At 49.4% G+C, this 13607-nt stretch overlaps 1 protein-coding gene across 6 annotated transcripts in view; it reads right to left on the bottom strand.

Annotated features, from left to right (window-relative positions):
• The window catches only part of CREBBP (CREB binding protein), a 128730-nt gene that overhangs the window by 43179 nt on the left and 71944 nt on the right, over positions 1-13607 (bottom strand). For all 6 annotated transcript variants that reach the window (XM_023246594.2, XM_023246595.2, XM_045047926.1 and 3 more), the window contains 3 exons: positions 9908-10148; positions 8471-8584; positions 904-1146 (listed from right to left, as the gene is read on the bottom strand). In XM_023246594.2, the coding sequence (XP_023102362.2) occupies positions 904-1146; positions 8471-8584; positions 9908-10148 (598 nt within the window). The remainder of the gene's footprint in view (positions 1-903; positions 1147-8470; positions 8585-9907; positions 10149-13607) is intronic.

Below are 13607 nucleotides of genomic sequence, written 5' to 3'. Positions count from 1 at the left end.
TATCAGAAAATAAAATCAAAGAAGTAATGTGCACGTGAAAACAGTTGTGTACAGGGTTCCCATTAAAGTAAGAAAAAGTTGACAGAGGTTACAGGTCTTGTCCCAAATTATATCCTCAAGTAGGAGTGGAGTCACTTTAGAACTCAGGTCTGAGGGCTCCAACCCAGTCTCCTGGCCGGGAGAAGTTAGTGTGCATTAGGGCAGTTGGGTTCCCTCCCCCGCCCCCACAAGCAATAAATGAGTTGTTTTTAATCGTCATTCTTAAGGTTAAAAGACTTACTCTATTAGGAAAACAATAAAACTAACACAACCTTCTTGACCTGACGGACCTAACTGCTTGGCTTAAGCCTGACTTTAAGAACAATGTGTCAATTTACAGAGAAATGCTAAGAAAACAGTATGCAAACGTGGCAAAAACTGTGGGGATACCCCGGCCAATGAGCTGACACGACACCAGGAAACACCATTACGGGGAGAGAGGCCGGGACGGGAGGTGCTGGGGGACACTCCCGCCAACCTGCCCACGTCTGGGCCGGTCACCTCGCACTGTGGGTGGGGGGAGCCGGCAGACCAGGTACAGGCTCCCCCTCAGGAGGGCACTCTAACAGGTGGGACTCGGCATTGTGAGCCACTGAATGCCCTTCGTGAAAACCGTCCCGACAGGAGCGGCACGGCCATCAAATGTCGGCTCCTGTGCAAATGCTTTTCTTCTCACAAGCCTGTCACATCTTCCTTGCACTCATACTTCAGCCTTTCCCCGGAAGTTTTCTATTTCAAGGATTTAAAAGATATCATCATCATAATTTATATGTATATTGATTTGAATTTAAAGTAAAAACAGTAACTGAAAACAGTAACTGAAAACAGCCGGACGAACGAGCTCTCGAGAGTCCCTTTACCTACCCAGGGGGTTGAGAGTCCTCATCTGCTGGTGACTTTGAGGCTGTGCTGGTTGCTGGCCGGGAACCTGAGGCTGCAGCTGCGTCTGGGGCTGGTTCAGGTAGGGGAGACCAAGGGCAGCATACGCGCGCTGCATGGAGCTGGGGTCTATGGGATTCGGGTTACTCAGCGAAGCGGCGTTCTGCTGGCCGGTGCCGACAGAACCGATCGTGTTCTGAATCCCACTAGCTGGAGACCCCAGGATGGCTAGAAGAACAAACAGACACACAAACAAGAAAGGTAAGTAAAAAGGAGAAGGCCACACGTGACTGAAAAACTACCAAGAAGCAAGTACAATTGTATCGAGAGACTATCCACCCGTGTCCCGAGGCAAGAGAACACGGCTACCGAGGAAGGAGCTGTGCAGACAAAGGGACCCTCGTCTAGTCGTGTATTCTGCACAGCAGCAGTTGGGGAGCAACAAGATCCAGAAAAGCCAAGCTTCTTTCTATGTCAGAAGGCAACAGCCCGCAGAATCAGAGCTCCCTTAAGGACAATCACATATGAAATCTAGACGCTCAGAAGTCTGTGCCAGGGGGAGTAGCAAACGCGTTGTCGACAAGAGACAGTGTTCTGATTGGGGGCGGTGTGGGCAGCTCGTCTGCCACCACGGACATGACCCAAGGGGGGGCCTCTGTGGCTGCCACTCTCCCCGGGGTCCTGCACTGCTCACCTGCACGGGTACAGAGGATGAAACAAGGAGCAGAGTGATACCCAGTTGGTCAGTTTTGTTACTCATTTTAATAACTCCATGACAAAATCTATCTCATGACAAAATCGCAATTCCTCACAACCTTTGTGCACAGTGGCATTAACCCACACGTCTTTCCTACGGCTTCCCATGCAGGAAGGCCCCCTACTGAGCGGTCTGGCTATCTAAAGATGCTGAAGAAAAAACTGTATCGACTGACTGACGTAGCCAAAAAGAACGGGTGGAACGAAGCTTGGTGGATTTGCATTTCCCCAGGTGTCACCTCAGCACCACTGAGGACGGCACAGCCTCAGCTTCCACCACCTGGCCTAGTGACGGCAGGGCATCCCCTCTGGGTACTCCATGTACCGGGCCGATCCCAAAAGGCCGAAGAAAAATCTGTGGCAACACAGAGAACCCCATTCCCAAGGACTTCAGAGTTAACAGAGATGACCCCAAATTTGCATCTCCTTGGCCCCTTGGAGTTCAATTCATCCCTCTGTCCTTCCACCCCAATCTCCACATTTGGTGGGCACTTGCCATAAGGCAGAAGTTTTACACGCTACTATCTCTTCGTATTCTTAAGATTTCCCTTCTTTCCAACTCCTCCCAACTTTGGTCACGTTATACACAGTAGCTTATAACTGATACTATAACATATGATCTTTGATACATTAAGCAATACCACAAAGGTCTCCTTTCATATTGAGACCATTGCATGTAACAATAATATTCTCACATTCAACCATCAGTGCAACCGATGTGTAACATAAGCACAGTGTAACATAACACTGTGTAACAGTGTAACACAGTGTAACATAAACAACTCACATTACTTATCAGAATATTTTAATTAAACCTAAACGTGTAAGAAAAAAAGATCTTGGTAATTACATATTCCATACTATTAACTTTTCTAATAAAGACATTCAGATCTCAAACTCATTAACACTCATTAGACAAAATCACGCACACCAAGCACCTCATTATTATAAGTGAGAAGCGATTCCCAAGGTACACTTTATGACAAGCGTGCAGCCCAAGTCATGTATGATTTCTCCAGAAGTATTTTCTCTAACAGTTAATACTCCCCCAAACGTTCAACACGTGCCCACCATATTCCTAAAACTGACCACGCCAAATCAAAGACCTCTGATGTTACAAGGAAAGTAATCCTGGGAGGATGATGAACTGTTCTCTCACCCAGGGGTAAAGAACAGACCCAGACTGCATTTGCTGCACACAGGGATGAACTGCGGAGAGGAACTGAAAGAAAGACGCTATCCACGTGGCCTCTGTTTCAGGGTGAAAAACCAGCGACTCCTTCCTTCTCTTTTCCACTCTCATCCATCAGGCCCCAAATGCCACCCCTTCCCCCAAAATGCCTCCTCCCCCCAACCTTAGGGTGAATGCCACTCGCTAGGCAAAGGCCATTTATGGGGAAGCCAGAACCTCCCACGGAAGCTGCTGACATGGTCACTGTATTTTGTGTTTGTTAATAGCATTTATTTTCTACGTGTAAACACTATTGCATTTTCTTATTAAACAAAAATACAGTATCTGTCAGAAGACAAGTAAGCATCTGGTAGCTGACAATCCTAACAATCCAAGGCACGGAAAAGAAAGCGTAAATAAGTAAAAAAAAAAAAAAAAAGGTCTCCAACATGTAAGCACGGTCCAATTTGAGTCCAAATGCTGTTATGGTGGGACACAAATACCTCAGGGTAACGGAATGCACACATTTACTAGAGGAGTCGTGACTGGCTGAAAGAGGTGTCACCAGGTAAAAGTGACCATAAACCCCATTCTGTGAGCTCAAGGCACTACCACCCCTGCCAGAAGTTCTCCTCATCTGTCGGGCGGCAGCAAGGCTTCCTGGAACTCGCACAATGCCTCCCGGGTCTCTGCTTCTTTGTGGGCACTCGCTCACTGCACAGAGGGTGCGTGTGGACTGTGTGGGGCGCCCTGCTAGGCTCCAGGACGCGAGCACCAAGTCTGCACTCACACAGAGAGAACAGATTAACCTAATAATCCGCTAAGGAACGGGAAACGGCAGCTCTGGACCCTGGAGCGGAGAAACCACACGCGTCTTCCCCGAGCCCGTCCACTCCCCGGAGGCAGTGTGCTCACAAAGCCCAGCACAAAGCCCCGGAAAGGCCCTAGCGGAGTCCGGAGTTGGGGGCACGGCGGCAGGGTGGCGGAGCGCCGGCCGTCCGAGGGCCCTGCCAGCGCCGCGGGCCTTGGGACTGAGCCAAAGTCAGGAGCGCCAAAAGCAGCGATGCCTCGTTTATCGGCACGAGGGAGAACAAGGCCTTCCACGTTGATCCCCGTCACACATTACTGACGGCTACCTCTTTAAATGTCCAAACCTCGTGCTCTTTTCCCCATTCGTACATCTTCCTTCCTTTCTCGGAGCCCAATGCTGTATTTCACGTGCGATCCGCCACTTCACATGGCGTCTCAGCACCTGAGTGTGGCTCTCCTGCCGGCAGCACGTCTTCAAAACCCCCCCTCACCTCCACTGCCCCAGCTAACCTGGGCGCCCACGACCTAGGAAATAAACGGCCACATTCTACAGTGGGCTCTTTTGAGGACCCACCTGCCACTTCTTAAGTAGGTCCAAGGCAGTCCTCCCCCAGAGGGAACAGAAGACCGTTCCAATGACCGGTCCCACACAGGGCACGCGGCGGACATTCAAGTCCCCGGTCATTCTCAGCAAAACTCAACTCAATCTGAAAATCCAGGGAAAACCGACACAAATCAAACCCCAAAGCTTTGTCGGCGTGGTGGGAAATACACCACAAAGCACGTAAAGCAGCTACTGCTTAGATTTCTACGGAAAACGTCGTGCTGGAATTTACTCAGACCTGCAGATGTCTCCGCAGAGTGGTTCCTAGGCCACGGTGCCTTCCAGGTGTCGTGTGTACCGGAACGGCCTTCCTCTCACGCTTTTTTTTTTTTTTTTTTTTTTAAGTAATCTCTACACCCAACGTGAGGCTCGAACTCACAACCTCAAGAGTCACATGTTCTACAGACTGAGCCGGCCAGGCGCCCCTCCGGCATCCTCCCATGCGTGGTACAGGGCGGGACAACACAACACCAGAGCCCCAGGGCCAGACCTCTGGCACGGCCACCACCCGGCAACAACACAAAAGCCTCTACAACACGTTTCCTTCGGAAGCCAAATGACTGAGAAGGGGCACACTGTGTTCAAAAGAGCAAGGAAGAAACTGCTCTGATGAAATACATCACCAGGCGGCTGGGTACTTCAATCAGGGGCGAGCAAGCCCACTGCTCTGCCCCTACAGCCACTCCGGTCCCACCGCCCCCCCCCTGCTCTCCAGCCCAACCGCCGTCTGTCAAAAGGGGTATCGGAGAATCTTGAAAGAGCTCTCAGGTGGAACAAGGGCCTGTTCGACCACCACTGACTGAGCACCGAGCGGGCTGCTCCATGAGGAAAAGTTTTAAAGAGGCAGATCTGGACTCGATACCAGGAAGGAAGACTTCTCATGATCAGAAGTGCTTCAAATGGGAACAAACAGCCAGACCAAGTAGTGAGTGTCAAGCCAGTGGAGGTATTCAAGGAACAGGCCAGAGGACTACGGACTTAGACACTCTCAGTCCTCACACTGTGGCTCGGCCCGCGTCTAAGGCAGCTGTGGGCAGTGAGCCAGTTGGGTTTGGCTCTGAGGCTGGTCCTGTCCCATCTCTTCTGACAGTCCCTGTGGGATTCTGAGTGGGGAAACCCCATGATTTCCCCAGGGAAAGACTCGAAACTTCTCAAGAGCTCCAGGACAGATAGACACCCAGCCCTTCAAGGCATGCAGGGCAGCACATCTCAGCTGTTAATGCAAATACTAATCATCTAGCAATTTGTTAAAATGCAGATTTTAATACGGGAGGTGTGGGATGGCCCGAGTGCCTGCAGTTCTAACCGGCCGGCCCGCAGTGCCTGTGCAGCCTGGTCGGAGGACTGTACTGCGTGGGGAGCAGGAACCGCAAGGATGAGGCGCCAGGAGTTTAAACAGGGAATTCGGTCGTGTGTCCACACAGCCCCAGTCCTCCGTGCAACCTGTGCACTGGAATTCGTTGTAAGTCAGATGCCAGGACTGACATTAGATATACACCTGGAAAACTCCTAATTATTCCATAAAATCTGATTACCTCTATAAGGGAGGGATAACAGCTCAAGATCGGTGATGACACAACGTCTAGAAAACAACTCAAAGAAAAATCAAAACAAAATCTCGACAGAGGCCAAAAAGGCAACCAATGGTCTGGGACGGCTCCACAGAGGATGCCGGCAGATCCTGCCAACAGACACGTCGATGGAAGAAGCGGGCAGCGGGCTGCGCGAGCGTCTGGGAGCAACCTGCCCGAAAGCGCAGCTGTGGCAGACGCGCCTGGGCCTCAGGCAGCGCCCGGGGGCCCTGACCTCTCGCCACAAACACCCCTCTCTCCCCGAATCACCTGGCCTGCACGGGAAACTCGGGAGTCCACGCTGGTTGTGCTGATGCCACGTGTGCCGTCTAGAATGTCCTTCCACCGCTATTCTGCGGACACTGGGCTCCACGGAGCCCCGCCTTCCACACACGCTGACCCTCCCCCTCCAGGACTGCCGGGACCACCGACCCCGCCCGACCTCGCTCCTTCCTGGGTGCGACTGTCCTGTCATTTTAGCGGATACATTCCACTCTGGACCCTGACTTTGAGCTGTCGGAGGGGTGGATCCACATTTCCTCTCTACTGCCCGACGCCGATGTGCACGCGCCACGAGCACAATTTGCTTTAGGACAGGAGAAACAACAAACGTTTGTAGAAAACACACTGCTGACAATCTCTCACTCGCCACATCAACTCTTCCGCCCTCAGAAAACCACAGGGCTAGAGAGAGCCCAAAGAACACACTCAGGGCTGAAACCTAAAGTGAAGCACTTAAAACTTTCTTAAATGAGTGCTTTCATTTCTTTTACAAAAAAAATCACCAGAACCTTGCATAAAGTTGATGTAAATACTCCCGGTGACTTTATGCTATAAAATCACCGAGGTGACACCTCACGTTATGACTGGTAGAAACGCTGTGGTTGACCACTTCAGAGCACGCGCTGAATCAATTGTCACAACATTCAGGCAGTTACAAGGATGTTGAAAAAAGAACCCACATACATTTCTTTAAAAAGAAAAAAAAAAAACCACACAAGCGTTTCTTAAAAAGAGAAATCACAAAAGTTTAACACTGTCATGGCAACACATACTAAAAATAAAAGGTCCCAGAAAAGCCACACCCCCAAATCAGAAGTTCAGAATGAAGTCCTCACTTACTTATTCGTGGAATAATTACTTCGGCACTTAAAAACCCTATTACTGAAACGTGTCCTAAAACACCAGAAAGTGTAACCACCACTATATACTAGTTAAAAAAAAAAAACAGTTTTACACTGACTTTGAGGAAAAAGTGGCCTATTCCAGTAGAACTCCTGTCCCAAGTACACGGTTCTGAAAGCCCCAGATTGCTGGAACTTCGCTTCACGTAGGAGAGATCCCTGAAAACTGGCTGTGAATTCCCACTGTGGTCAAAGACTAATTTAACTGATTCAGAAAAGTGCCTTTTAAAGGGAACTAAGCACGAGTCCTTGCGCAGGGAGGGAAGAGGACGGGCCCACAGGCGAAGCCCGTCCCACGCCGGGGCCGCCCTCTGGGGTGGGTGGGAGGGGGACACGGGGGCCTCCCCGTGTGGCACCCACGGCACCCTTAGGGACGAAGCGCTGGCCAGCGCGCCCTATGCCCCAAGGAAACGACCAGAGACACGGCAGCACAGGCTGCCCAGGCAGCAGCGGGGCGTCGAGGAAGACGATCAAGAGGAACGAGAGCGACGAACGCGCAAACAAGATGGCGCAGACGAGATGGAGGAAGATGTGCGAGACTGGGCGGTGCCGCGGGTCCCCGGAGCGGCCCCGGCCCGAGGGGCGACCCGACACTGGAGGGCACGTCCTAGCTGTCCAAACTGAGGGACACACCCAAAGACCACAAGGTTACCTCTGAAATGACAGGGAAGGGCTTAAAGTGGAGAAGAGATGCTCATCCTCTCGCCGCTCTGGTGCCCATGGACGGCAGGGGCCCCGGGGCCACACTCAGGCCTCCTGAGCAGGGACCGGCGCTAGGCCGACCAGCTAAGGGCTACACAGAAGGCTCGAGAGACGACAGAACGATGGGGATGGTCAGGATGCGGCCAGTCCTGGGGCAGAGACTCAATCGGTGTCGAATAAGCTGCTAGTTACACAAACAGGTCTGGGCACTGCCTCTGCGCGGAGGAGGGAAAACCTCGCGGGTGCCTCCCTGACCCTGCCTACCTGGCTCTTCTAGAACACAGCTCTCTCTAGACTCACTTCAGGACAAGGCGTTTCCAATTCCAAAGTAAGCGTCCCCTCTCTCTCCCCGCCCCCTGAAGTCACTGCCACTACAGTGACGCGACCTTCAAACGCTCAGAAACTGAGTGTCTGTCAAGACATGGGAAGGCTGGTCAGGTCCTCTCTGTGATCACAGCGCCCCTCCTCCTGGCACTGCTCCGCTGCTGCCGACTCTAGTGCGGTGCTAGTGCGCGTGTGCCGGGGGCCGGGACGGAATTCCAAAATGGCCGTGAGCACCGTGCACACCGCGGGTCCGTCTCTCGCTAAGCTCAGCTTCCCCCTGGCGTCACTGTGCCGCTCCACGTCCATATCTCTGCTCGCCACTACCCTTGGCGCTAGTGATTTCTGCCCTGCTTCCTGCCTCCTCTCCCGCACTCTCTTTAGAAAGAGCTGTTCTCACCTCCGAGCTTCTCTATCCCCAATGCTCACTTACTTTGTTGGTTTCGCTTGTCACTGGCATTTTTCAAAGGGAGGCAAACAGGACAGTCATGTCGTGTGCAGTTCTTCCAATGAGAGATGATTTGTCGTGAAGATGCACAATGGGCAACTATGACCAGAAAAACAACGAGATGTTATTTTTCTATCCAGATCGTCACACTTTCAATTACACCTAAATTATAATGCCAGATTCCATAAGAAAATGGTAACATGTGTAACCATAACACAGTATAGGCAGTCCTCAACTTACAAACAGGATGTTTTCCAAAAGTTTGTAAGTCAACTGTTGAGAATTCTGAACAAAAGTTTCCCATAGAAGCAATGCCATGAATGATGGTGAATAAGATTCAGCCCACAAAACAAAAACTATCCGACTTGAAATACCGAACGGTTGGAATGAAAGGTAGGACAAATAATAATTACGTCGTGTCACTACTGAAAATAAAATTTCTATGTTATGTTGAAGGATGAAACCATCTAAATAAATACTGCAGTTCAAGAAATACATACAGAGAAGCACATGAGAAGTCTGTGGAGATTCTAAAGTGGACGCCGGTCACTTCTCTAAGTACTTGAGAGAGTGACGGAACCTAGTGGTTACTCCAGTCTTGATTTTCACTCTGTACTAAGGCACTGTGATTTCTTTCTAAAGGCCCAGCATGACCCGCCCCTACTTCTCCATCAGGATCAGGGTTATGCCGGGGGCTCACATATGTCACCAAGGGAGAGCGGGAGGTCAGGGAGAGATTCTCCCTAAGGTTTAGGAGCACAAGTAAGAAGATAGAGAGGAGGATAAAGACGAAAGAAAGCACAGTTGTTAGTAAGAAACACTTTCCTCTGCAGACTCAAGGCGTCCGCCACAGAAGAGGGGGAAGGGAGCACAGGACGCGCCTGAATCACCCCCTTCTCGAGGAGAAGGCAGGAGGGGGCAGGGATGATACGGTGCACACGGTTTCCCATGTCACGGATCGTCACCTAGGACGACTTGGCTGGTATCCTGATCGGCCTCAAGACGAAAGGGCAGAGGAGCAAGGCGGGGGCCCCGCGGCCAGAACACATGAAACAGCTGCAAGACCGATGCTCGAGGTTCAGGGAAGGTGTGCGTGCGTGCCTGTGCCGCGCCGCCCGAAGAAAACCGGAGCTAGACACGTATGATGAAGACAGGGCTCAAGAAGTGACAAATGTCTTCCGTGACAGAGGAAGAAGAAAGAGAACAGAGGCAGGGCGCAGCCTGGCCCAGTAAAAGCGCACAGAATCTTAGGAAACCAAACCGCCGTCGTCCCAAGCAGGTAAGCGTCCCCGCGGCACGTGACGGGCTGGTACGTGGGGACGTAGGTTCTAGGAACCTTATTCACGAGAGAGCTACTGAAGGACACTACAGACAAATTTCATCCTAAGCCATGCCACCAGGATTTCAGAAAACAGCACTTACCTTGACAGGCTTTCCCAGCCTGACAGTGTGTCATGTGATTCAAAACATTCTTCATGGTTCGGCAATGCGGGAGAGAGCAGGCCCGAACTTCTCCGTTCGCTTGTTCTCGTCTCTGACACTTGTGAGCATGAAGCAGTAGAACCAGCTGCTGCTGTATCAGTTTGCGCTTTTCAGGATCTGCAGTGGGGCCTGCTGTGATCGCTTGTGTGGGTACAATTCCCACTGAAGTTTGCATCTGAGACTAAAATAAAACAAATTAATAAAGATACTTTAATAAGCTTCCAGAGGCCTAACTCACGTTCACTGTTTTTCAAACTCATGTTAAAGCTGATGGACCACACTGGCCACAGAGAGAAGGGGGCTGATGTGGTTTTCTTCAACTCATCAGCAATTTTAAGGAAGGTCCAGGAGCACAGAAATAAACCAAACCAACTCAGAGGGCTGATTACAGTTCACTCGTGGGGCACCAGGGGGGCTCAGTTGGTTAAGCAGCTGACTCTTGATTTCAGCTCTGGTCACGATCTCATGATTCCGGGGAGAGAGAGCCCCTTATCTGGCTCTGTGCTGACAGCACGGAGCCTGCTTGGGATCCGTTCTCTCCCTTTTTCTCTGTTCCTCCCTGCTTGCACACGTGTGTTCTCTTTCTCTCTTAAAATAAGTAAATAACATTTGAAAAACTACAAATAAAACTAAAGTTCACTCATGTGCGAGCACCTCGGAGCAAGAAAACGACACCTGTTCTTTAACTGCAGTAACCTAAGGCCCAGCTTATTCTGCGACCTACTCAAGTGCAGGAGACGCTGTGGACTGGCTTAGCTCGAACCACAGGAAACTGCCGTTTTCATAGGCCCAGGGGCCCAAGGCTGGCAATTTCAAATGGTTCAACCTAATCAAGGGAACTGTCAAGGCCTGACCAATCACAGCCCAATGCAAATATCCAATACACCAGAAGCACCGGAGCCAGTGTGGATTTCATTATCTTGTGACCAGAAGGACGCGCTCACTCGTTACCTCTCCTCAGAGAATAATAGGACACTTAACATGACCCTGTGGTACAAGTGGTAATGCTCGTGAAATGCTTTGCCTTCTATTAAAATTTCAATGGACAATTTTTCTGACAATTGTTTCAAAAAGTGTCTGATGATCTATTAATGTACAGAAACAGAGTTTAATTGCTTTCATCCTTGCAAACTAACAAGCCAGGGCGACCACTCCTCTTGACTGCAAAGCAAAGGGAAAAGGGGGCCCAAGGAGCCTTTTTTTTACTCTTTGCAGACGGCCGATGCCCTTCAGACAACTGCATGACACTCAAGAAGTGAGAGGAATGGGACACTCCTAATATGTAACAACAGAGTCCACAGTACAGGGGCTGCTCACCTTCTCTCGTGCAGGGACCCGGAAGGGCTCCCAGCTCCGTCTCCCAACACCCCCTGCCTCCCCTAAACCATACCACCTCTCGCACTTTTCAAATTAAGAGTCAAAACTATCTATTTGTTGGGGCGACTGGGTGACTCAGTCAGTTAAGTGTCTGACTCTTGATTTCAGCTCAGGTCAGGATCTCACAGTTCAAGGGATCAGCCCCACGGCGGGCTCTGCACTGACAGCACAGAGTTGGTTTGGATTCTCTCTCTCCCTCTCTGCCCCTCGCCACTTGCACTCTCTCTCTCTCTCTCTCTCTCTCTCTCAAAATAAATACATAAACATTAAAAAAAGCTACTTGCAATTAGGAGAAAAAAACTATACAAATATTTTTTAATGAACCAAAGCTCATTTTTAAAAACTTACAGGGTTTTCTGTTTGGGTTTTATAAGAACTCAGAAAATAAGTACGTAGAAAAGCCTCAGAAGCACAACTCCTGGAAGCCTAACTATGGTCTAAAGAAAAAGCAAAGTCCCAACTGAGAGGCTGAGCATCCTGACTGGAGAAGCATTTAACTTGTAAGAGAAAAGAACTTCTCTTCCTTATGTTTATTTTTTGCTGGTTATAAAAGTATTATATACATGCTGCAGAAAATGTGAACAGCAACAGAGTTATGAAGGAAATAACTAACACTTGAAATCCCAATATCTAGGAGTCCACTACTTAACAGCTGATAGGTTTTTCTTCTTCCAGTCTTTTCATCCATGTACACGCATATGTACAAACCATAATCGATAGTCTTGTCCCCTCCCCCACCCACCCACAAACACACACGAGACTTGGTGTCTACTCCAGGCTCTGTCCCATATCGTTGTTTCATACGATATGACAGCATGATTTGTAATGAGCATACGGCTATACATTTATCCAATCTCCCACTGCTCAACATAAACCGTACCCTCACCCTTTTCTTGCAACTTAAATACAGCTTTGATAAATAGCCTCTGACTATGCCCCCAGCAACATTCAGTACTGATGTGAAAACTCTCCTCCTCGATCAGCTTACTCCCCCAGAGAGAAAGCCCAACCAGAAATCAACAGGAGTGGACAAATGCAAGAGGACCCTTGTTTAGGCCTCTCTCGTGCATTTATTACCAAAATTTCAAATATACAGTGATGTAGACCAGTAAGGATACCATTATACACCTAACAAAAGGAACAATGCTTTAATACCCGTTAATACTTAGTCCATGTGCAAATTTCTCCAGTTGTCCCCAAAACACCTTTTAGAGTTGGTTTGCACAGATCAGGACCCGATTAAGGCCCATGCCCCATATTTGCTGGTGGTTGTTAAGGTTCTTCATCTACTGCCTCCCTCCCCCTTTTATTTTTCCATGATGCTGACTTGTTGAAGAGACCACGTCAGTTGTCCTGCTATTTCCTAACATGCGGGGCGCCTGTACGGCTCAGTAGGTGGAGAGCCTGACTCTTGACTTCAGCTCGGGTCATATCTCATGCTTTCTGAGAATGAGCCCTACATCAAGCTTTGCACTGATGGTGCAGAGCCTGCTTAGAATTTTTCCTCTCACTCTCTCTCCAAATAAATAAACCAACTTAAAAAAAAAAAAAAGAAAGAAAAAAGAACTGAGAGGTAGTGACATGTGATGCTCAACATCTCTAGAAAAAAATGAAAATATAAACTACAGAAATGCTACATACAAAGATATAAATCGTATAAAAGTCAGGTAAAACTCCTAACCTTATAATTAAATTATAAACAGACTGCTTTTGGGGCGCCTGGGGGGCTCAGTCAGTTAAGCATCCGACTTCGGCTCAGGTCATGATCTCGCGGTTTGTGAGTTCAAGCCCTGCGTCGGGTTTTGTGCTGACAGCCTGGAGCCTGGAACCTGCTTTGGATTCTGTGTCTCCCTCTCTCTCTCTGACCCTCCCCTGTTTGTGCTCTGTCTCTTTGTCTCAAAACTAAACACAATAAATAAATAAATAAATAAATAAATAAATAAATAAATAAATAAATAAATAAATAAATAAATAAATAAATTGCTTTTAAGGTTACTAAAAATTAACGCACTGTGTCTCATTTGGGATGTTCTTCAGCATGTTTTGAACTATACTGACCATACTTTGAAAGCCCACCACGTCGAAAGAGCATGGATGCAAAGTACAAGGCACACGTGTGTCAGCAGATGCCTAACGAGCTCTACACACTGCAGACAGGGTCCTGGACAAAATGGAACAGAAGACCCGTCTCGGGTGCCTGTGCCGGCCATCCCGAGGACTTCGCACACCTGCGCAGGGCTAGTCCAGGGAGCGAGGCGCGTGC

Source organism: Felis catus, chromosome E3, assembly GCF_018350175.1.
Source record: "Felis catus isolate Fca126 chromosome E3, F.catus_Fca126_mat1.0, whole genome shotgun sequence".
Classification (NCBI taxonomy): Eukaryota; Metazoa; Chordata; class Mammalia; order Carnivora; family Felidae; genus Felis; species Felis catus.
The sequence above is the reverse complement of the archived record's forward strand: the minus strand, read 5'-3'. Positions and strand labels throughout refer to the sequence as shown.